The sequence below is a fragment of the Enhydra lutris genome, unplaced genomic scaffold (genome assembly GCF_002288905.1).
Source record: "Enhydra lutris kenyoni isolate GAN:26980312 unplaced genomic scaffold, ASM228890v2 scaffoldscaffold3, whole genome shotgun sequence".
Lineage (NCBI taxonomy): Eukaryota > Metazoa > Chordata > Mammalia > Carnivora > Mustelidae > Enhydra > Enhydra lutris.
The window spans coordinates 87,304,995-87,330,688 of record NW_019154087.1 but is presented as its reverse complement, the minus strand read 5'-3'; the positions used below and the strand labels follow the sequence as shown (position 1 = coordinate 87,330,688).

Here is a 25,694-nt window from a genome sequence, read left to right as displayed (position 1 = left end):
GTGGGCGGAGCCGGGAGCGCAGGCTGCCTCTGCTATATCTGCGCCTGCGCTGGGCGGCTGCGGAGCCAGTCGGGACGGAGGAGACAAGATGGCGCTGCGGACGATGCGGGGGATCGTGAACGGGGCCGCACCCGAGCTACCCGTGCCCACCAGTGGGCCTGTGGTGGGATCTCGGGAGCAAGCGCTGGCAGTTAGCCGGAACTACCTTTCCCAGCCTCGCCTCAGTGAGTATCAGAGAAAAAGACGAATCCTGTCTTGCTCCTTAGCTCAGCCTCTTGCTTCCATTCACCTGCTTAGCGGGGGAGGGGGGATTTATTTTTCCTTTCTCATCCTACCTGTTCTGACTCATTAGTCTGTCTCTAGAAGGAGATTTGAGTGTACCAGATATTTTCGTAATATAGGTGGGCGGAGGGCAGGAGCATCGACGAGAACTTTTTCCTGGGGTTGGTGGGCTCCTGGCTATTGACCCGCCCTCTCCAACTTCCTTGACTGGAGCACCCTCGGGCTCTTGTTTCTTGTCTCTAAAGAAAGGCAGCTTCTTGTCACTTCAATCTTTGTTAATCATCCCCTGACCTCAGCTGGATATGTAGGGGTCGAGGGAACGCCCCTTCCCATCTCCTCCCACCAGTGTAGATCTTCAGGGCTGGTCAGGAGTTCTTCCGAGGGAGACTAAGTGCCATCGCTGACGTGGTCTGGCCCTTCGTTGATGAAGGTCAGGCCCGCAGCCAGAGGGAGATGTTCTGTGGAGGGGCTGCTCCACAGGAGGACACATTGGTGTCAGAGATGCTACAGCCGAAAAGTACCCTCTAGGTCATCTAGTCTAACCCTGTCATTTTGCAGTAGGAAGCCTAAGGTTCTGGGAGGGACAGGACTTGCGAGATTTTAAACAATTATTGGCAGAACAGAAACTAAAATTCTGTTTCTTTTTCTTTTTTTTTTTTTTTTAAGTAGGCTCCACGCCCAGCATGGAGCCCAACACTGAGTTTGAACTCAGGACCCTGAGATCAAGAGTCACCTGCTCAACTGACTTGAGCCAGCAGGCGCCTCTGAAATTCCTTTTAATTCTCGTAGGTCCTCCTTTTTTTTTTTTTTTTTTTTTTTTAAAACCATTGTCTCTTCATTTACTGACAAGTTAAGCCTAACACAATTAAGTGCAAGGCTATCTTGGGGAAGCCAAGCAGCTTTGGCCATATTATATAGTATTTTTTAAAATATTTATTTGTTTGACAGACAGATCACAAGTACGCAGAAAGCTAGGCAGAGAAGGGGCAGGGATGCAGGCTCCCTGCTGAGCAGAGAGCTGGATGCGGGGCTCATCCCAGGACCCGACATCATGACCTGAGCCGAAGGCAGAGGCTTAACCCACTGAGCCACCCAGGCGCCCCCATATTTATATAGTATGTGCAGAATATATCATATGCGTGTTTAAGTGCTGTGATTATTTAAAAAACAAACAAACCTGCCTTAATAAATGCGGTTTTAAGTGGACTACCCAGTAGTTCCAAAAGAATTGTTTTTTTTATTACTAACCAGTACAGTTGTGCAGCAGCAGAGCTCTTCACAGGTTTCCTTCAGAATTTGGGATGAGCCTTGGAAATGACTCTTTTTAAAACTTGGGAAGCTGATGTTTCCCCAGGTGGTGAGACTATGTTTGCACTGGTTAGTTGCCAGAATGCTTGTTTGTGGGTGGCTCATTGGCTAAAAAGAATTTCAGATGGAAGTGTTTCAGTCTAGCCGCCCTCCAGTCTGACTAATCCTATCCTGATCTGTCACTAGGTCATATGACAGCACTGCAGTATGAGGAAGAAGAAAAACACAGTTGATTCCATGGTTTGCTGAGATGTGCTTTTTACAGTGGGGATTGATCTGAATTATCTGAGAATGCTTACTGGAGGTTTATATAAGCTGAAGTGAATGTTTCAAGAAATTAACTGATGTTGCATTCTATAGATTCTGACAATAAATTTATACCTAATAATTCATATTCTTTTATGAACTGCATTTGCATGCTTTACTTTTCTTTGGGTAGACAGATATTAATGCTGCTTCTAGGAAAAGATTATAGGGGTGCAATAGTCAGTTTCCATATAATTATTCATTCTGTGTCAGTTCAAAGGGTATCAACAGAAATAATAAAATTGTTTCAAGAGTACTCCATGATTGTTAACCCTTAAGGGAGATGAGTACGCTTTTTCAGTATTCTTTGTGTGTTTAGCCAGTGGCTAAAGAATTCCAGATGAGGGGTGCCCGGGTGGCTCAGTGGGTTGGAGCTTCTGCCTTTGGCTCAGTCATGATCTCGGAGTCCTGGGATGGAGCCCTGCATTGCATCAGGCTCTCTGCTCAGTGGGGAGCTGGCTTCCTCCTCTCTCTCTGCCTGCCTCTCTGCCTGCTTGTGATCTCTGTCAAATAAATAAATAAAATCTTAAAAAAAAAAACAAAAAACAAAAACAACGCAGAATTCCAGATGAGATTCCTCCTGACAAAATTGTTACAATATAATGGTTAAAACTGAACCTCAGGAACCCTTTTTTGTATCCTCACTGCCTATCACAGTACTTGACACATAGAAGGTGTCTTGTAATTGTTTTATAACTTGCATTTAAACCTTGTTCTAATAGTTTAGTAGATTCTCAATGTGGCTGGAATCAGAGTAGGGAATTGGGACACTTGGTTGAGTTGCTTTTCTGTATCTGGGTTATTCTGAATAGCATAAATGATTCCATACTTAGGCTAACAGCTAACTACATTTGAATATCATCCTTTTCTTAAATTGACACATTCTTTATTCTAGCCCAACAGTTTTAATTGCTTCTGAATAAATACTGATTAACCTCTTAATTTTTCTAAAGATTGATTATATCGTCTTAGGTGGTATATTAATGTAGTTACTTAATGTGTGCTTTTGAATGAAGGAATGGGACTAATAATATTGGCAATACCACTGTAAAAATTGGATCCTGTTTTAAAACAACTTCACGATATTGGATCTGTTAACAAGAAATGGGAAGTGAGATGCACAGCCTTAGAATAATCTTGAGCACTTTAGTTGAGTCTCTAAATTCACAAGGAAAGAAAACTTAATTATTTAAACTTTGAGCAAAGTTCAATAATACATACTGAACTTTTAGATACTGAACATTTTGAATTAGATAATCTCCATTGTTCTTGAGACCTTAGATCAGAACTAACCTTGTTCCTTATTTCATAAAGCAGAGGTAGCCTCAATGAAAAAGTCAAGTAAAGGAATCATAGGTCTACTTTTTATAGAACCTCTCCCTTTTTGTCCACCTGTCAGGGTGTGGGTCTCTACTGTTCTTGCACAATATGAGATGATTGCCTGGGGTTTTTGTTTTGCTAATAAGGTAGAGACTAGAGTACTGGATCTCTTGTGCAATGACTGTCCAATTTTCTCGTTGAAAATTTCACAATCATTAAGTGGCCTTACTAGTATTGAACAATCTTATATCCTGCAGGAGGAAGAGGATGTCATCTTACAGAACATATGCTTCTACAAAAACCTTTGTAGATTTTGGTTTTGAAATATTACTCCATAAATATTTATTGCCTGCTTGATAGTTAAGAATCAAAGATGTAACTTTTTGGTCTTAGAATGTGCTCACCATGTAATGTAACTTGTGTCAGTGTTGTCAGAAATTCTGAGTATCACCTGCAGACTTAACTACTTATTCATTTGGAAATTTTCATAAGAAGAGTGTTCGTTATTTTGGTAAACAGAAATGTTTATATAACTTGTGAAAAGGTTTTGACTTTTTTAGAAGAGCAGCTATAATATCTTTGGCAGCTTTACTTGAAACTGTTCTCTCTGCTTTGGGCCGTTAATGATAATAGTGAGGAAGGCTGGATAAATACTGTTTAGAGTTAAATAGAGTTTGATATCATTTTTTCTGCTTGTATTTTTTAAAACATTTTATTATTATGGAAAAGAGCTATAGTTGCTATATAAACTGTCTTCTAGTACCTGTTTGTAATCCAAATGTTAGGAACTGTGTCATCTATATTTTTTAATTATATTGGAGACTAAGTTCAGAAATACTATAAAGTCAGAATGCCAACCTTAGAATTGGGGTGGGGGGTGGGGGTAGCCAAACAAAAAAACAAAACAAAAGACAAAAAAAAACAAAAAAACCCACCTCCCTTTTAGTAACAAATTTCTCAGAGCCTTAGTTTCTTTAAATGTAGAGTGGGTATATAAGCCTTGCCTACCTCCCAGCATTTTGTGAGCCTGAAATGAGGTAACCTATCTGAAGACATTCTGTGTAAGTACAAAGCACTCTCCAAATGTAGTTTGGTGATATTTCTGTTTGGGTTTGGGTTATTGTTAGTGTTCAATTTGTATATGTCAGTTTAATTTAAATCATGCATGCTCCTGGGGCACCTGGGTGACTCAGTTTGTTAGGCCTCTGCCTTCAGCTCAGATCATGATCCCAGGGTCCTGGAATTGAGCCCCACATCAGGATCTCTGCTTAGCGGGGAGTCTGCTTCCCTCTCTCGCTGTCTGCCTCTCTGCCTACTTGTGATCTCTGTCTGTCAAATAAGTAAGTTAAAAAAAAAAAAAAAGAATCATCCATGTTCCTTAAGCTCTGATTTGTATCCGAAGTAGTTTCCTTGCTTTTTGTGTGTGTGTGTGTTTTTTAGTGAGGGGAAACTGCTGAAGTAAGCATCTCATTAGATTCTCCCTTTTCTGCTTAAAAGCTCCTCCAGTGGCTATACTCCCATTAGAGAAAAATTGTTCAGCAGTAGTGACAAAATGTAGACACAAGAAAAATACTGTCCAGTGCATTAAATAGTAAAAATAGCTTACTTTTTCATAGCTAAGTTGCAGCCTCCTGAAATTATTCTGGGATAGTATAGCTACGTAAGTCTTGCAGATAATTACAAGAGTGTACCAGACCACAAAAAAACAACCAGTTTGTTTTGGAATTTGAGCTGCAGTACAGAGTTAAAAGAACAAGTGACTTTGGAGCCAGACTGTAAGTTCAGATCCTTGGGCAATTTACTTGAGTTCTGAGTGTCATTTTTCTCTTTTATAACTTGGTAGATCTTTTACGGAGATTAAGTGAGAATTCCTGACAAGTACTTATTAAATTATATTGGTGGTGTAGGTATTAATCAGTTAATTTGAATAGTTATTTGTAGGCTTTTTATATGAAAAGGCTATATACATTGTTGCAAATTTAGAGACTGCTTTTGATGAAGTAGAATCTTAATAGAAGTCAGCTTGATTCACTGTTTCCAGCAAAAACAGTGAGTAGTGTTTCTTTTTCTCCATCATGCTTATGCTTGTGACTGGCAAAACTTCCTAATTTTAAATGAGCTTGAATTTAAACATGAGATTCTGAAGCATGTTTGTTGTAGAGGTTAAAGTTAAAGGAGGTGAAATCATGGTGGAAAAAATTTTCAGAACCTGAAGGATTTTGTTGGTTACATTTTATTCAAAACAGTTGCTTCTAAATCTCAAAACTGGATCCTCCCCCCAACCCCCCCAGCCCATACCCTACTCCTATCCCTGTTTTAAGTAAAGGTTTTGAGCTACTATTCCTATATTTTTAAAAATTGGTTTCTAAGAAAAACATGTTTCAAATGTAGCTCCCTCTGCATTTCTATGTAGCAGTTTTAGAAAGTCATTAAAAAATTGAATGTTTGAACACTAAAAATGAGAACAATAAATTTTTTAGGGGTAGAAATTATTTTTAAGAGTATTAGTTTATTTTCATACAGTGGGGAAGATTTTCATAAAAAATAAGTGTGACGGCTGAGGTTTTTCTGTAATTTAAAGGGAACAAATGATTAATTGTTTTACATTACCATCCATTCAGGTAACTTAAGTTTTTTAATTTGTGACTTGCCTCTTATTGTCTGAGGTTAAAAAAGTCATTTGGGAGCCTCTTACGAGATTATTACAATTGTAGATATTCAGGCAAATATTAGTATCAGGTTTAAATGTCCTATGAGTATGAATGAAAAGTAAGTGCCCCAGTAGTGCTTTCCTGCTTTCGGCATTTATACCAGGGTACTGGCTTCCTGTTTTTAAGTTCTCAAGCCCCTTGAGTGGACAGACTAGATATATTAAATGGTTTCCTCATTCTTGGAAGTCTACATCTGTGCCAGAATTTCTGTCCCAAGACCTTAGAAGAAATCAAGCAAGTAAAAAATTCTCAGTCAGTGGGCAGTTTCTCACAACGTATTCAATGCCTTGTAGTAAGTTTTCTTCATTTATTTTTTTTCAATTGTTCTGATCATTCCATTTAGTTAATTCTGACATAGTTAGAATTACTGTCTCCTGAATGTTCTGTTTTATACTAATTACCATTACATTTGACATGTTTGTAGGTGTGGTAGGGTTGCAGGATAGCTACCTCCTTTCTAAAATGAAGGATTTGAGTCATGCTCTATAGACTAGTAGTTTAATCCTAGAAAATAACTTGCAGTGGAAAATAGAAGCCTCTAAACTGACAGTAACATTTGACTTTTTTTTGCTTGTTTGTTTAAGGGTCGTATTTGACCTCTGGCCTTTCATTCCATTAGCCGCTCCCCTCTTCCTAAAGCTCTTTCCCTGTAGTTTTTATGACATCATTTAATTATGGTTTTTACCTCACAGATGACATTTTCTCAGATTTCCTTTGTGAGTTTTGTCACTTGTGCTTAAAGTTGTTGAGACTTTCCTTTATCTACTTTGCTAAGTGCCTCCTCTTCTTTAAAGCATTTCCTTTTCTAGGTAAGAACTCCTTACCTAGGTTTTTCCTCTGCTCCCACAAACCCTCTATACACCTCTGTTATAGCCCTTAATTCTTCCCCCTTCTCCATATAAAACTGGGAACTCTTGAAAGAACTCTGCTTCTCTGTGCCTTCTTTGTTTTTGTATTCTGGGTCCTTAAAGTCACTTACAGTAAGAATGCAAAATGGTTTTGGTTGGATGAAGGTGGATTATGAAAAGTTGTACAGGCACAGGTATTTTATAAATTCAATTAAAAAATTTTCTGTTTGAGTGCTCCATATTATAATAAGTGCCATAGAGAGAGGAGCTTTTTGATAATATTGCAGAGGTAATTGTGGGTTGTTGTCCTGTCTGACTGACTAAAGCTGATTCTTTTCTTTCTAGCGTACAAGACAGTATCAGGAGTCAATGGTCCACTAGTGATCTTAGATCATGTTAAGGTAATACCACTGTGATAATCATTTAAGCATTTATGTAAAAACATGGTCCTGTTCAGTACACTTTAAATTTTATGTTGTGATTTTTTAACCCACTTTTTGGTCTGAATATCAGTGCTACATAGGAGATGAGTTTTTAAATCAAAAGTCAGAAGACTGGATTCCATTGGTGGATCTAATATGGATTCTGTTAAGCTACATCATCTGCAGAATTCTTTTTTTTGGGGGGGGGGTCAATCCTACCTCATAGGTTTACTGAGGAAAAACAATAATATATGAGTGTGTGTGTTTTATAACCTATAGGTTATTGTATAGCTCTGGTAACTTCTGGTTCTTGTCATAGACTGCCATGTGTTATAACTATTTGTTAATAGTCTTTGTCCTTTTTTTGCTAAATTTTAAGATCTTTGAGTGAATAAACAAAGTTAACTTTTATCTTTGAGGGCCTGATACTGGTATTCAGGTAGCAAACAAGAATAGATTATCTCAACAGTGATTAAAGCCCTAAAGCAAAGAATAGTTTTTACTTAGTTTGTTGTAAGGATGTGGAGTTATATCTTTTTTTTTTTTTTTGCCACACCTGTACATAAGAATTATAAACACTAAGACTGTTATCATAGAAAAAGTGACGTAGAATATAGACCATAATTGAATACCCTACAGAAAGCCACCTACGTGAGTTTTATGATCAAAATATCTTCAGAGAAAATAATTGATATAATATGCTCTCTAGAACAGTAATTATGTACTGGTTCATGTTGGGGTAGTTTGGGCGAAAGACACACAATTATTGTTTGTTGAGAGAAGTAATGATGGAAATATGTTTGGCATGTGACCCCTCTAGAAGCAGAAAAGAAATTGAAAAACATTTCATAAAAGAAAGGGCAAAATGCATTGTTTCTTCAGTTTTATTACTAAGATTATATTTTTATGCATGACAAGGTATCTATACAAATTAGCCTCAGGATTAAACATAACAAATTTACCTCTGGGCCACACTCTCATACTAGTAGTCTGCAATTTGATTCAAAGTCTCAATATCGTGTACCCAGTTTGCACAAAGTTTAGGTTAGTACCCATTAATGTTTTGTGAAAGAGTGGAGCCTGCACTTTTATTTTTGAGGAAAAGATAGGAAGTTTTTTTTTTTTTTTTCTGTAGTCCTTATTAGATAACATTTTTGGCTTACATTTTAAAAACATGAAACCTTTTTGTTAGTAAATGTTACTGAAAACAAAAATATTTGCCTTTCTTTTTTCTTTTAAGATTTTATTTATTTGAGAGAGAAGAGGGAGAGAGAGCATGAGAGCATGAGCAGGGGGAGGGGCACTGGAAGAGGGACAAGCAGAGCCCAACACATGGCTCAGTTCCAGGACCCTGAGATCATGACCTAAGCTGAAGTCAGTGTTTAGCTGACTTGAGCCACCTAGGTGCCCCCAAAATATTCAGGTTTCAATTACGTAAAACACTGAGCTCAGAACAGAAGATATGATGGTGAACAATGAGTCCTCCCCCAGTGGAGCATCATAGGGGAGAAGCAAATATAATACAGATAAACATAACTAATTAGTAAGTGCTATGAAGGTTAAGTGTGGGGTGCTATGAGAGTAAGGAGAAAGACTTGAGAAGACATCTTTGAGGAAATAACTTTAAGAGTGTTCAAAAAGTTTCATTGAATGTTTGCTTGGGGTAGAGCGCCAGCTGAGGAAAAACTGGTAAATAAATGATAGGTAGGTGTAGGAATGGTTTTATAACCCCAGATTTATAGTGGCTTTTTAATTTAAAGGGTCAAGGAACAGATAGTCTTACACAAATTTTGTCAGAATAGAGATGGAGACTGCTACTCAAGTCATGTTATGAAATTGGCTTTTTTTTTTTTTTTTCAGATTTTATTTATTTATTTGTCAGAAAGAGACAGGACAAGCAGGGAAAGTGGCAGGCAGAGGAGGAAGTGGGCTCCCTGCTGAGCAAGGAGCCTGATGTGGGACTCGATCCCAGGACCCTGGGATCATGACCTGAGCCGGAGGCAAACACTTAACCAACCAAAGCACCCAGGCATCCCTGAAATTTGCATATTTTTAATTTCCAAACCAGACAAAGGGTAATACTAGAAAAGAAGAAAAATAATTATCCTCACTTAAAAGCACAGATTCCAAAATTCTTAATAAAAATATACTCATATATTGGAAATTAGCAAAAATAATTATGTAAAAAAATAATAGAATTATGACAAAGTAGAATTTATCCCAGTAATACAAAGATGATTTGATGTGGGGTGCCTGGGTGGCTCAGGGGGTTAAAGCCTCTGCCATCGGCTCAGGTCATGATCCCAAAGTCCTGGGATCAAGCCCCACACCGGGCTCTCTGTTCTGCAGGGACCCTGCTTCCTCCTCTTTCTCTCTGCCTGCCTCTCTGCCTAGTTGTGATTTCTGTTTGTCAAATAAATAAATAAAATCTTTAAAAAAAAAAAAAAAAAGGATGATTTGATGTTAAGAAATATATCCGTAACTTAGCTTAAGTCAGCTCATTCATGGATTAAACTAGAAAGAGCTTATGGCCTTCTTGAAAAATAAATAGGATCTGATAAAGTTAATTCATTTCCATAAAAAAAAAAAAAAAGAAAGCAAGAAAGAAAAAGTCTCTTGGAAATAAAGAGTAGAACAAACTTTTAACCTCTTAAAAGATATCCACCATAACCTATAGGAAGCAACATACTTAAGAGATCCTGGTAAAATTCTCATTTAAATCAGAAACAAGATGAGGATGCCTGGTTGTTCCCACACTATCCGTCTTTGTACTTAGAACCTAACCAGTGCTGCGGAGGAAAAAAGAAATAAGGGTATAAAGCTATTAGGAGGGAAACCTAACCAGTGCTGCAGGGGGAAAAAAGAAATAAGGGCATAAAGCTATTAGAAAGGAAAAGGCACAGCAGTCATCATTTCTTGGTGATACAATTAACTAAACTAAGTCACTCAGTGGGCAAACTATTAGAAACAATGATGTAACACAGTTGCTGGATGTAAGAATCATTCTACAGAAATCAGGAGTGTTGTATATTCCAGAATTCATTATTTACAGAAAACCATAAAACTTTGTTGGAAGACTTAAAATAAAGGGAGATTCCATGTTTGTGAATGAAAGGACTCAGAGTAAACATATTGATTCCACCCAGGGAACAGAATCCGTTAGAGATACAGTAATTAAGATTAAAGACTGGGCGCAGGCATAAGCAGTTGTATCAGTGGAGCAAAATTAAGCACTCTGAAACCAGTTCTTATCACGCTGGATATTTGACTTGGGTCAATGATAAAAGCATCATTACAGGTCAATAGGGAACATGTTGTGCTGCTTAGTAAATATTATTGGGGTAATTGGTTTTCTATATGAAAAAGAATGAAAATGAGAAAAGTAAAATTGCATACCACAGACAAAGCCAATTGAATTAAAGGCCTAAACCTGAAGAACCTTTTAGAAGACAAAATCAAAAGCCATTTTGTATAAATTTAAATTAAAAAGTTTTCCTAAACAAGATACAAAAGGCACAAATCATAAAGGAGGACAAGTCGTTTTAGTACTTAAAATGTTTTGAAACTTCTGTATGATAAGATAAAAAATAAAGGGCAAGATAACAGAATGGAAGTCTATATTTATGAAAGGGTTGATGTCCAGAATCTGTAAAGCTCCCTCACATTAAAGAAAAAGCAGATCCATTTAAAAAGTGGAAGAAATATAGGGAATATAAAGAAGAGATATAACCCAGTAATAGGTAATAAAGTCTGAATTGTCAGTGAACACGAAAAGCTGTTTAATACTGGGAAAATACAAGTTGAAAAGATGCTAATTTTTTCTTTATCAAAATGGCAAAAATTAAAGTTCAGTAATGTAAGATTGACATAGTTGTAGGAAATGATGATTTTGTATACTGCTAGGGAGATTGTAAATTAATACAGTTCCTTTTCAGAGTAACTTGAAAATTTACGGAATGGGCACAGCCTGTATGTAGCCCACCACTTGGTTACCTTAGGGAAAACACACTTGGCCTGAGGGAGCTGCATGGAAGAATGCTCATGTAGCATGTTTGTAATAGTGTAAATTTGGAATAGCCTTGAACTCCATTGACACATAAAATGTGTCATTTTAACTACATTTGTTTTATTTTAACATTGATTCTAAGATGCCCATTTATTCATGTTACCATCTCCATAATCAAGAATTTTAAAATCAGGGGTGCACCATATTTTAATTGAGAGATATTTTCCTTCACATCACTCAAAGTAGTGATGTGCTTTTCAATAGATAATGTTGATAAAATGAGGTAAATATTACCAAAATGGATCTAAAACAGGTCCAGTGAAGAAAATGAAAAGTTGCAGGATAATATATTTAGTATGTTGTCATTTATGTAAAATAACTAAAATCTATTTTTGGAAACTGCATTTTCAATTATTAAAAGTGAAAGAGGAATATGTATTTGGTTAGGAGAATTTGAGGACACATTTATCTTATTATAATAGTGATTATTGTATTTTCAATTGGCATTTTATCCCCATCCCCACAAAGCATACAGGTGAGTACACACACAGCCCAGAAGCAAACATCAGTTCTGAGTGATGGGACTGTGGTTATTGTAAGTTTTGCGCCTTTCTTTAGTCTCAAAGTTTAAAACCTATACACAGGAGAAAAAACTAATTGCTGCTGTTTTATGGATTTAAGACCTTTCTCTCTACCTTATGCTGTGTTTACCAAATTATATGTGCCAGTGTAAGTGTTTTAAGGTTGTAAACTACCTGAGGATGTTACAGACTCTCAGTATATACCTGTGTGGTTTAGAGAGGTGGGGAGATTTTACCTGTATACATGCTTTGATAGAGATAGAGCGTATAGAGTAATTTGGGGAGCTTTTAAATATTGGTTATTGACCCTTTATTTTATCTGGTATAGTTTCCCAGATATGCTGAGATTGTCCACTTGACATTACCAGATGGCACAAAGAGAAGTGGGCAAGTTCTAGAAGTTAGTGGTTCCAAAGCAGTGGTTCAGGTAAGCATCACTTTCCAAATCTGGCCAGTTGAACAAAAACATAAGGAACACCTCTTGCCTTTTCTAGAGATCATTGAGTAAGTCTATTTTTAGAGATTATTACTGACTGTGGGAAGAAAAAATTATTTTTTCTTGTTGTCTTGCCAATTGATAGCCACCTATGTCTATCCTAGTCCAGTAGCTCCACTGCCATTGGTAAACTTTTTTTTTTTTTTTAAACAAAGCAGATAATCACATGGAAGAAGAGAGATGAAAGGCAAAATTTATAACTTACGGGATAAAACCAAAGCAGTATCTGAGCCTGTTTTTTTAAATCATCTCTTATAATACCTAGTTTTTAATGTTACCAATTATGGGAAATGCCAGTTTTCTCAAATTACATGTTCCCCTAAAAAGTAATCTAGAGCAAGGGTCAGCAAGATTTCTGAAAGGGCTAGATAATAAATTTTTTAGGCTTTATGGGACCACCTAAGGTCTCTAATGCATATTCTTCTTCCTTTCTTTACCTTCCTTTCTTTTTTTCTTAAACCCTTTAAAAATGTAAAAAACATTCTTAGCTTGATGGAGTTGGACTAGAGTCATGATCCTTGGTCTAGAGGTTGGCAGTTTGGTTCATCACTGTGGACTTTTCTTCGTTACATTGAAAATAGTTTGTATATATGTATTTTACTTTATATGAGCTGTTGAACAGACAGAAATAATACTTAAGTACTTAACAATTTAAATTCCTTTTGTCCTTCTGATTACTTCTCTTTCTCACTAGGTATTTGAAGGGACATCAGGTATAGATGCCAAGAAAACATCCTGTGAGTTTACTGGGGATATTCTCCGAACACCTGTGTCCGAGGATATGCTTGGTAAATGGATGTTGTTATGTATTCTGAGCAGAGATCTGTTTTCTTTTAAACATATTTCCATGGAGTCTTTCTTAAAAATTACCTATTTGAGTCATGGTCCACTCTGTACTGTCTTGCTACTGTTTCACAGGTCGGGTCTTTAATGGATCAGGCAAACCCATCGACAGAGGTCCTGTTGTACTGGCTGAAGACTTTCTTGACATCATGGGTAAGATAATAAATGGGTTTCTGTGTTTTGAAGAAAATAGCCTCTGTTTTATATCTTTGTCAAATAGAGAGTGATTTTTGTGACAGTTTAAGTAGATAACCAATGTGGTCCCTATTAATTGCTTTATTTAATAAATTTATGTTTTTTAGAAATCATCTTAAAATTTTATGTAAAATATTTTAAGGTATTATAAAATGTCACTGTGGCATATCTGAAATGAACATTGCTTTGAAATATAAATGGCTTCTAAATTAGGATTTTTTTTCTTATTTACTGTACCTTTTTTTCTTTAGGAACTTGTTCTGCTACTATATAGTTTGTGAGTCTACAAGAGACTAATGGGAAGATTTCTTAAATAGTTTCAGATTTTAAAAAGTAGCTGATTTTTTTTAAAAGCGGAAAGAAATGGCTTATATGTTTTAGTCTTAATGTCTTAAAATTTTCTCTTTTGGAAATATATTAGGCCAACCAATCAATCCTCAGTGTCGAATCTATCCAGAGGAGATGATTCAGACTGGCATTTCGGCCATAGATGGCATGAACAGTATTGCTCGGGGGCAGAAAATTCCTATCTTCTCTGCTGCTGGCTTACCACACAATGAGGTGAGAGCTAGGATCTGTTTGGTGTGAAATTTAACAAGGGAGAATTTCTAAATGCTTCACTGTTAATAAGAAGCCAGATAAAAGGTTTTTAACAATACTCACGTGTACCCAATACCCATTTCAGCAATTTTCAATGTTACCGTTTATATAATCCAGCTACATTGAAGCTTAATCTATGCCTGATGTCTGTGTTCTTGCTTACTCTTACAAATCTTTACAAAAAGTACAAAGTAGCTTTTTTGGGTAAATCCTTTAGAACATAATTTCATTCATTATAATTGCAATTCCAAAAAGTTTAGGATAAAAGTTATTTGTTGTAGAAGTGTTATTTTAAATTTCAACTTAGTTCTCTTGTACTTCTCATCAGATTGCAGCACAAATCTGTCGCCAGGCTGGTTTGGTAAAGAAATCCAAAGATGTAGTAGACTACAGTGAGGAAAATTTTGCAATTGTATTTGCTGCTATGGGTGTAAGTATAATTTTTTCTGTTTTGGTATGACATAAGATTATTTATTTTATTAGAACAATGTAGAAAACCACACATACATCATTGGATTTATTTCTAGGCAGAGAAGTTGCAACTTGGCATTTTGGATAAACTCTGGATTAAAATTTAACATTTGACTGCAATTTTTTTTTTAATTTTTTTTTTTAATTTCTTTTCAGTGTTCCAGAATTCATTGTTTATGCACCACACCCCGTGCTCCATGCAGTATGTGCCCTCCCATAATAGCCACCACCAGGCTCACTCAGCCTCCCACCATCCCTCCAAAACCCTCAGATTGTTTTTCAGAGTCCACAGTCTCTCATGGTTCATCTCCCCCTCCAATTTCCCCAACTCCCTTCTTCTCTCCCATCTCCCCATGTTCTCCGTGTTATTTGTTATGCTCCACAAATAAGTGAAACCATATGATAATTGACTCTCTCTGCTTGACTTATTTCACTCAGCATAATCTCTTCCAGTCCCGTCCATGTTGCTACAAAAGTTGGGTATTCATCCTTTCTGATGGAGGCATAATACTCCATAGTGTATATGGACCACATCTTCCTTATCCATTCGTCTGTTGAAGGGCATCTTGGTTCTTCCCACAGTTTGGTGACTGTGGCTGTTGCTGCTATGAACATTGGGGTACAGATGGCCCTTCTTTTCACTACATCTGTATCGTTGGGGTAAATATCCAGTAGTACAATTGCAGGTTGACTGCAAAATTTAAGAGTAATTTTCTTTATGCCCAAAGCGGTTTGTTTACTCTGTTGGCTTTTGTGAAATTTTGTGGGTACTTGAAACTTCAAAAGAGGGAACAGTGTAGATCCATAGATTAGCCTTCATCAGAAATACTGAGAATTTTTCTTCTCCTAGCACTGATGAAGTCATTTGCTATTTAGGTAAACATGGAAACTGCCCGGTTCTTCAAATCTGACTTTGAAGAAAATGGCTCAATGGACAATGTCTGCCTCTTTTTGAACTTGGCTAATGACCCAACGTGAGTAAATAGAGCTGTTTCTTTTTGTTCACTCAGGCTTCAGATCAAAAATGTTACCTAAGACAAGGGAAGTGAAATATGACAATGAAAGGAACATGGGGCTAGGAGTGGGAGAGCTGTGGTTAATTAAATTCGGCTCTATTTCTTGGTTACTTGGCTTTGGCCAAATCACATAGGCTCTGAATTTCAGTTTTCTCTTTGAGGAAATATAAGTAATACTTGTCTCATACTGTTGTTGTGCATTTTAAGTGAGATAATACATGTAAATTACCTGGGACCCAGACCATATTTAATGATCTTTTCCTCTTACCTGAGAAATCTAGGCACTCCCCTGTTTCTTCCCTCCCTCCTTGTTTCTCTCTCAATTTTGAGAGGAATATAGTTCTGAAAAATTATGGGGCCATTTCTAAAATAATCTAACTTTGTAGCATTAAGTAGTTCTTATTATGAAAAAAAATGACTACTTATTCTAAAGTAATAATTGCTTTTTTATTTTTTTAAATTAAATTTATTTAGTTACTTAAAACTTAAATAAATTTTCTCAGTTTATTTAAAACTTTTGAAGGGGGACTCTAATTTCCAGCATCATGTTGTTTTGTCTTTTTATTTTTATATATTTATATAAAATATATTTTAATATAAAATGTATTTATATAAAATATATTCATATATTTTAATTTATATTTATATATTTATGTTTTTGCCTTTTTATTGGAGTAACAAAGGACTTAATATTCCATTTCAGTATTGAGCGAATTATCACTCCTCGCTTGGCTCTTACTACAGCCGAATTTCTGGCCTATCAGTGTGAGAAACATGTACTGGTTATCCTAACAGATATGAGTTCTTATGCTGAAGCCCTTCGAGAGGTAACTTTTTTTTCAAAATGGGTTACTTTTCAGTTATCTTGTCTCTACAAGTTTTCATTTTTCTTTAATCGTGTTTTTTTAAGTTTCATCTCTCACATATTAGTAGAATACCTTAATTAATCGAAAAGGAAAACACAACTTTTTTCTGTCTCCCAGGATGTTTTGTCCAGATTGTCAATTTTTAACCCTTTTCAGAATTTCATTTTTAATAATATTAATATTTAAATATATGAAGAGCATACTCTTGACACCACCCTTTTTAGAACTTTTTCCTTAAGAAAACATGGTGTTTATTTAGGAACAGTGTTAAGGTTCTAACAGGTATCACCCAGAAGTTTGGGGTGTTCATTCTAATACAAGTTATTGAAATTTTGAGTAAGTTACTCTTTTAAACATGTAAAAGGGGATAAAAAAAGCTTCTGAAGAGACATGCTATATAAATATCTGGCTTCTTAAAAATCCCTGAGATCCATCACCGTATCTCACTCTGCTGCAGTGGTTTTTCAGGGAAGCATTTTTCTTTCCGTCTGTCACAGACCAGTAATTTTCTAAAGTACAATTAAAATGAGTTATTAGAAAATATTTTAAAGACGATACATAACTTACAACCCTGGGATTTCTTTTTTTTTTTTTTTTTTCACTAGATCCAACAGACATAAAATTACTCTCTCAGATCGCCATTAGAGTTTTTAAATGCTTATCCTACTTTCTGTGTTATCTCATTATCCATTAATAAAAGCTGATCTGCAGACCACACTTTGAATAACACTGCTATAGGATACTCTTTTGGAGGTGCCAGAGTAGCACCTAAAAGTTGGGCTCAGTGCTTTAGGGTTCTTGGTGGTTATTGATTAATATACACAGCTATATTACAATGTGCATGTCTCCAAGAGAAAGACTATTTATTCTTATTTTGCTCAATGAATGGGCTCCTGGCTCTGTGATCTTGGGAAATTATTTAACTGACCCTTGATCCTAACTATGAATTGGGGTTAATAACAATCCTCATAGGATTGTTGTGAGGATTAAATTAAATATGTAAACTGCATCAAATGATTCCTGGGATGTATTTCCTCCCCTTTTGACCTTTTTAACATTAGCTTACATAAATATTGCAAGATCCATGGCATGACATAGATCTTGTGAACTAAAAATATTCTCTTAGTTTTAAAATAACTTACTTTGATTTATAAAATTCCAAGCAGATTTTTTTTTTTCCTAGCAAGCTAATTAAAGATTTGCATTATGGTGATAAGATTGTAGCAAAACACTTTCGGTCCCCAATTGTCAACATTTTTATTGCAGAATAATCTGAAGTTTTGTTGCTAGATTTTTAAATCATCTTCCAGAGACAGTATTTAAAAGTGAAAGATGATACTTCCAACTTTGCAATTGGGTATGTTCAAGCTAATGTGTTCTAAGCTTTACTTTTCATATTCAGGTATGTGACATTCTCCTTCTTGACTTACCGTCAGGTTTCAGCAGCCAGGGAAGAGGTGCCTGGTCGGCGAGGTTTCCCAGGTTACATGTATACAGATTTAGCCACGATATATGAACGCGCTGGTCGAGTAGAAGGTAGAAATGGCTCAATTACTCAAATCCCTATTCTCACTATGCCTAATGATGGTAAGTTTTTGGTCTTTGGATTATAGCAGACATAAACATTTTAAGGACTTGATTCTGAGAACATCTACCTTTTTGAGTTGAAAATTTTTTTTCCAAGTTTTTACTTAAATTCCAGCTAATTAACATACACTGTAATATTAGTTTCAGGTGCAGAATTTAGTGATTTATCACTTACATACAATACCTGGTGCTCATCACAAGTGCCCTCCTTCATCACCATCACCTGTTTTCCCATCCCCCAACCCACATTCTCTCCAGCAACCCTCAGTTTCTTCTCTGTAACTAAGAGTCTGTTTCTTGGGGCACCTGGGTGGCTCAGTCGGTTGAGCCTCTGCCTTCGGCTCAGGTCATGATCTCGGGGTCCTGGGATCGAGTCCTACATCGGGCTCTCTGCTCTGCAGGGAGCCTGCTTCCTCCTCTCTCTCTCTCTCTGCTTGCCTCTCTGCCCACTTGTGATCTCTGTCAAATAAATAAAATCTTTAGAAAAAAGAAGAGTCTGTTTCTTGGTTTGCCTTTTCCCCCATGTTCATTTGTTTTAGAGCTGAAATTCTTTTGAAGGTTTATCCTTTAAGAGTTTACCTTAACTAGGTGATTTGTATCTAAATGAAATTTTTCATTTGTAAACTGCCCATAGTAATCATCCTTTTGTAGAAGAAGAAAAACAATTTCCTTTGTAATTAGAATTTTCAGTTTTCATTTGTTAGGTTACTATTGAGTGTCTACTATTTGTGGGACACTGATCTAGATATAAGGAAATTCTTTTTTATTTAATTCATTCTCTAATGTAAGTTACTTGATCTTTTGGATTGATTTGGGTATTTTTTATGTACATGCGCCAGTAAGTTAAGGTAGCTTAAGTGGCAGATGAAGAGCACAAACAGTAAATGCCCCAAGGCTGTCAGGACAGGGTGATCACCAGAGGCCCGTTAAAAGATGACTCCGTTTTACTTGACACACAGTGCAGCACCTGTTTGAGTTTATACTCAGGAGTGAAACAAGTCAGTAGTCTTCTTCTATGACTGCTTTTTTGTTCTTGTCTCAGTGTTTAAAAAGCAATTTTTGCAAGGTATTTTCAGAGTAATAACTCACTATAATTGAGTGCTGTTTTTAATACTTTATAAATATTACCTCATTTGATCCTCATAGCAGCTTTGAAGTGAGTGCTCTACTCTGAGGCACAGGGAGGTAATCTATTGAGGTTAAGAAGTGATAGTTTTAGAACGCAGGCAGTCTGAATTCATAATTCATACTGTATGTCTCTGACTTGAAAATGATTATTCCAAAAAAGTACGTGTAAGATTATTTTATGTAATTCAACTAACTTAGAAACGTCTTGCTTTGTAGAACTTTCTTGGTGCTGCCCACATAATGGTGTTTTGCTTATCCAACATTCCTGTACTTCCCATGTTGAAATGGTTTATATCCATCTGAATAGCTTATAAACTAAGAATGTTTTCTCAGTATATGTTAAATTGGCAAACCTCTGCCAGGGAATTTTTGTAGTTTTATTTATGTTTTGGGGGGAAATAACTAGGAGACAATGGTACTTTTCCTAAATGCAGCTAATTTACTTCATGTGCCAATAGATATCTAACCGTGCTGCAACTCAGTAACTAAAACCATCCAATATGATAGTCGCTAGCTACATTTGGCTGTTTAAATTCCAGAGTTCATTAAAATTAGATAAAATTTGAAATTAAGTTTTTCACTTCCAGTAGCCACATTTCAAATACTAAGTAGCGACATTTGGCTGGTGGCTACCAGCACAGATATAGAACTTTTCTGTCATCACAAAAAATGACTTTAAAGAGCACTGTTTTATATAATGCTGTATGTAACATACACTGGCTTCCTGTGATTCGTTTATATGATATGGATCCTTTAACTCAGATGTCTTCCTCTGGTAGATATCACTCACCCCATCCCTGACTTGACTGGATATATTACAGAGGGGCAGATCTACGTGGACAGACAGCTGCACAATAGACAGGTATTTGACATTTAAGCAATGCTGCAAAGCTTAGAAATCTACTCTTCAGTTACTCTTTAGTGATTAGTGACTTTGCTTTTAGGAATTATTTTGTTAGAAAATATCAAGTTATTTTCCATATGGTTATATAGTTGTCATTTTTGTATACCAAGATCCTATTGTGGGTAAGAGTGCCAGTATTAAGATATAAGTATCCACTTTTCTTTTTTTGTGCCTTAAAATGGAGCCAGTGGTCTCAAAGAATTATGGGGGTATTCTATTCTATAATTACCAATCTTATTATTAGTACAGAAATAATGTTTTTTCTATTTTTTTCTTTACTGATATATATTAATACTACATTATATTGGCTTTAAGTACAAAGTAATGATTTTACACTGATATATATTGCAAAATGGTCACCATTAAATCCAGTTAACACCCATCAATACATATAATTATGAAATACTTTTTCCTTATGATAACTTTTAAATCCAGTCACCTAGCCACTTTCAAATATGCAGTACAGTATTATACATACTCTAGTCACAATGCTCTGGATTATATCTTTATGACTTAATTCATTTTGTAACTGGAGGTTTGTACATTTTGACCCCCTTCGCCCATTTCGCCCAGCCTCCATCTCTGGCAGCCACCATTCTACTCTATCCATAAGCTCATGTTTTTTTTTGTTTGTTTTTTTAGGTTCGACATAGAAGTGAGATCATAATAGTACTTATCTGTTTCTGTCTGATTTATGTCACTTAGCATAATCCCCTCAGGGCCCATCCATCTTGTTAAATGACAGATACGGTTTCTTAATGACTGAATAATCAAAAAAAGATTGATGGTTCTATAACAGATTCCAGCTTCTAATATCAGTGTTTAGGTGAAATTACTGTTAATCTTTTTATTTGGTATGTGATTATATGAGTCAGAGCTCAGAGGCTATTTAGATTTGATACTGTCAGCAAATGTTGAAAATCTAGTTTTTCAGTATCACCTTGTACTGGTTTTTGTAGACTTCACTTTCTGAATTTGATTCTCAAAAGAAATGCCATAAAGTCTCACTTCATTTTCTAACTAGGAGAAGATACTAGAACTCCTCTAGGAGATAAATAGAAGTTTTCTGTAATTTAAGGGATAATAATGAGTTTTAAAATGCTTCTTTACTACTGATAAATCTTGAATTTTATATTTAAATGTATTTTTTCTCTCATGTTCTATTCAAGATTTACCCGCCTATTAATGTGCTGCCCTCATTATCGCGGTTAATGAAGTCTGCCATTGGAGAAGGTATGACCAGAAAGGATCATGCCGATGTATCTAACCAGCTGGTATGTATATCCTCTTGAGGAAATGAATACCTTTCTTAGTCCATTCTTTCTGCTGTCTTACACCTCTTATCTTTCTCCCATATCACTGTACTTATCCCCCATACAAGTAGAATTTTAGTATAAGTTACATGTGGAAGATACAATCATTCATTAGAACCAAACAGTCTTCCTTTTTTTCAGAGGATGGTTGTGGATACTCAAGATTAAAATCCTTTGCTTGAAACCCGCATCTAATGCTATATAAGATAATTTCTAAATTAAAAACAAACAAGCCATAAGGCCATTTTAGGTTTTTATTAATAACCATAATAATAAGTACAGAATATTCCTAAAAAGATACTCTAATTTCTTATTTAAGAAATTAAACAATCATCAGAACACTAAGAGATACAGCTTTATTTATTCTATGGAATCTTTGGTTTCTGTAGTTACTGTTTTTTATTTGACAGAGAGAGCCAGAGAGCATGAGCAGCAGGGTAGAAAGGGAAAGGGAAAAGCAGGCTCCCCAATGAGCAGGGAGCCTGATGTGGGGCTCAATGCAGGGCTTGGTCCCAGGACCTTGGGATCATGACCTGAGCCTAAGGCAGGTACTTAACCGACTGAGCCACCCAGGTGCCCCATAATCCTTGGTTTCTGTAGTTGTATGAGATTGTACACCAAGCGCAAAGAAAGAAAAATACCTTTGACCTTAAAGTAAAAATGGTAAACCTACTCATAACCACAAATATTTTTCTTGAACTTTGAGATGGATTTCTCTGTGATATGAGTTCTGACTTTCAAATGCTCTTTAAGATGTAAGCTCATTGACATACTGAGGAAGTGTATTTTTTAGAGTGTTAGTAGCGTCTGTGGACTGCATACCTGAAGACTTCTTTCTCAGTGAGACTACTTTATAAAATCTGGTACTTTCATATGAACTTTATGTGAATTGTGTTTGTAAATAATGTGAAATTCCTTTTGTGGTCTCTTACAAAGACAGCTACAGAAATATTTAATTTATAGCCCAGATTACTTTTAACATTCATAAAATCTTACTTTGTTTTTTTTAAATATTTTTTTCTCTTTAGTATGCATGTTATGCTATCGGTAAGGATGTACAAGCCATGAAAGCCGTTGTTGGAGAAGAAGCGCTAACCTCAGATGATCTTCTTTACTTGGAGTTTCTGCAGAAGTTTGAGAGGAACTTCATTGCTCAGGGTAAGATGACTATTTTCTTGCAAACATAAGCTCATGTATAGTTTTGAAGACTTCTTTCCCACTCTGAGAGAATTTGCATTCATCTCCAGATGATTTTCCTTCTAATTAGAGAAGAGGTTTTTCCAATTGCCTGTCATGTCTTTGCACTTAACCTTCTGGCTCCTTCCTTTCTGCCTTCAAGTCCATTATCCATTCAGCTCCTATCTGAACTTTTCCCTTCCTTACACCTGGCATTTTGCTCTGCTGCCTCCATTGCTGGTTCTTCTTCCTCACCCCTCTGAAATGATCTCCTCATGGTTTGGTAGTGTGGTGCTTTTGTGATTGACTTATTGTCATCTCCTTTTCTGATTTTGTATCTTCCTGTTCCTACATTGTTTATGTTTTCAAAGGCCTAGCTCCCTGTTCTTTCTGTGCTTCCCCTTCCTCCCCCAGCTTTCACTTTTTCCCTCTACTGTTGATTAAATTGCTATGTATGATCCTTATCCTCTTCCTGAAGCCTCTAATACCACATTGCCAACTAAATACTTTTGCTTATGCTGCCATCTCCTCAGGCTCAGCATGGTCAGAACCCAAAGTTTTTTTTTTAAGCTGACTACCTGCCTAGCAGTTTGCTTTTCAATTTGTCTACCTCTTGTATGAGTGTTGTCCTACTTAGCCTAAGCTCAATAATTGGGCATTATTCATAACTTTATTCATTTATTTGCTGGTAACCAAATATTTACTAATTTTTGTTGTTCTTACTTAAAATAATCCTCTTCTGGTTTCATTTCCATTAGTGTACCTTAGTCCAGTGTTTCTCAAATTTTAATATGCTTTTGAATCAATTGGAGATCTTGTTAAATTGCAGATCTTGATTCAGTAGAACTGGATGGGGCCAGAGATTCTTCATCTGGACAAGTTCTTGGATAATGTGGAAAGCTACTGATCTGTGACCAACTTTGAATCTTAAGGCCTGGTCCAAACCCTTGTCTCATCATCTTGGTCATTGGTGCCAGCTTTTTCTCCACTTTTCCTGACTCTGTATATCCCTCTAATATTTGCTGGAATAAACTTATTACTAATTATATTGATTGTGTCTCTAGTAAAAAGGCAGTAATGGTTTTCATTACATAGCACATGTACAATTTTCAGGCTGTTTTGATTGATCTCTCCCTTGCCACTATTTTTGACCTCAGTGGTACTCAACACAGATGTGTTAACTTTGGAATAATGCATCATGCTCACTACACTCTTATATGTATTTGATGCATTTCTTGTTAACATTAAGCCCATAAAGATATGTATATTTTTTTTTTAGTGCAGCACCATGATACCTTAAAAAGATAAAAAATGAAGATTTTCTGGTAGAGAAAAGAAACCAGAATTCCAGCCACTCTGATTCCATAGTTAAGAAATCAAATTTATTTGCAGGATAAGAATGACTCTGCTACTAAAAATAATTAGTAACCACTTTGAAAACAACTGGCCTATTCAAGGTGTTCAGTTGACATTTAAGGTTTTGTAAGTGTCTGTACTGCCCTCCCTCACATTCATCCTTTCTTCCTGGAAAACTGCCTTTCTCAGTAATCCATAGACAAAACACTGGGTGTAGTTTCCATTGCTCCAGGTATTTAGATCCTACCCAGTTGTCCACATGGTTGTCCCACACACACTAGATTGCGCACTGCCTCTAGCCTGCAGGCCTCTCCCTTTTCTCTGATTCCTAATGGTACTTACTCTATATACCCTCACATACATTTGATTGCATCTGGTGTTAAGAGACCTGCTTTGTCTTTGTTGTTGTTGTTGTTGTTGTTAATACTTGATGCTCACAGTAGTCCTATATAATGGAATAAATAATAACACTGGTAAGTTGTAAGTAGTTTGCCTTTATTCATTAAATTTCAATTTTTTCTAAGGTCCTTATGAAAACCGCACTGTCTATGAGACTTTGGACATTGGCTGGCAACTGCTCCGAATCTTCCCCAAAGAGATGCTGAAGAGGATCCCTCAGAGCACCCTGAGTGAATTTTACCCTCGAGACTCTGCAAAGCATTAGCTGCTACTGCATCGCTGGCTTGATACACTTGTGAAATACTGGTTCTGTTTTCTTTATTCCTTTTGCACTCCCCCATTCCCCCATCTTTGTGTTGGAGTTTACGTTGTTACCCTGTAATTAAAAACAAAGAATAGGTAACATACTGTGCCAGTGTTGCAATGTTTTAAACTTCTAACAGACTTTAAAATATCCCCTGTTCAGAAAACCTGGATCATCAGTGCTGTTTTTAAAATAGCTACAGAGATGGAGGTGAAGTTTTCCTACAGGTGTGTGTGTTTGTACATAGTGGTGTAGTTAGTTGCCTAATAATGTCTTCATTATATGGGTCTCCTTGACCTTACCTCTCAGCCCCCTCCAGAGTATCACTGTCTGAAGTTATAATGCTTTGATCTCCAATTTAGAGCCAGGATCAGGTCTAAAAGAAGCCTCCTCTCTGAAGAGCCAAGGGCCTCTTCCCTGAGCATTTGTTTTTGGATTGTTGCTGTGCCCATAGGTCTGTGTTGCTGCTCTAAGCAGACGGTTTTTACTGTCCACCTGCTCTTTCCTATTTAATGCCTAGATTAGAGAAGGAGTTTCATTTTTCTCTTTAGTCATTATGAATCGGGATTCCTGTGTCTTACTGTTCTCCCTCCCTCTGAGTAACGTAGACTCCTGCAGCTTTTGCACAGCTGGCATTGATCTGATAGTAGTGAGATGCCTTGTCTTAATGATCCTTACTGGGTTTCCCTACAGAGAAATCGTGATTAAAATAACTAATAGAACTGTTGCTTGGAAAGAGTGGGGGTACAATAAAAGAAAGAAAAACCCATATCCATTCTACATTCTGACATGCTAACAGTGGTTTAAGTTTCTCAAGTGTTTACCAGATGCTGAGGGCAAGGTGGAGAGGAGAAAGTTCTTCTGTGTATGGATATTTTAAACTCTGTTAGAGAGCAGCCTTTGGAAGATCCCCTATTTGATCCTGTTTTCTGACCCATCTCTGCCTTTTCAGGGTAACCTTGTGGCACAAGTGATAGCATTTAAAAGCTTTTGCCTTTTAATTCTCGCTCCTTCTTGCTGTGAGTTCTGAGCTGTCTTCTCTGCACTTCTGCCATGTCTACTGTTTGGTCTCTTTGTGTTCTTTGTTACTTGGTGCAATAGCAACTTCTCTGTGCATTCCATCTTTCCAGTTATGTAAAGTTCTTCCCTTTTTTCTCTGAGGGTATAGGGGGCGGGGGGGGAGTCAGCATGATTATATTTTAATGTAGAAAATGTGACATCTGGATATAAAATGAAAATAAATGTTAAATTAAATG

General features: G+C 36.4%; 1 protein-coding gene across 1 annotated transcript; it reads left to right on the top strand.

The window, feature by feature from the left end:
• LOC111155049 (ATPase H+ transporting V1 subunit B2) lies at positions 1–25,694 on the top strand. The gene is made up of 14 exons (XM_022515079.1): positions 1–224; positions 7,121–7,176; positions 12,113–12,211; positions 12,975–13,068; positions 13,199–13,276; positions 13,740–13,879; positions 14,247–14,348; positions 15,266–15,363; positions 16,109–16,232; positions 17,708–17,858; positions 19,766–19,848; positions 21,060–21,164; positions 22,232–22,361; positions 24,260–25,694. Exons 1-14 carry the CDS (start codon positions 89–91, stop codon positions 24,397–24,399), a joined length of 1,536 nt encoding a protein of 511 aa, XP_022370787.1. The 5' UTR covers positions 1–88; the 3' UTR covers positions 24,400–25,694.

Excerpts from the sequence above, each read along its gene's own strand:
- LOC111155049 (XM_022515079.1), top strand. The coding sequence starts at position 89 with ATGGCGCTGCGGACGATGCGGGGGATCGTGAACGGGGCCGCACCCGAG. Across the intron at positions 12,212-12,974 it reads GTTCCAAAGCAGTGGTTCAG|GTATTTGAAGGGACATCAGG; the intron begins GTAAGCATCACT and ends CTTTCTCACTAG. Across the intron at positions 14,349-15,265 it reads TTGTATTTGCTGCTATGGGT|GTAAACATGGAAACTGCCCG; the intron begins GTAAGTATAATT and ends TTTGCTATTTAG.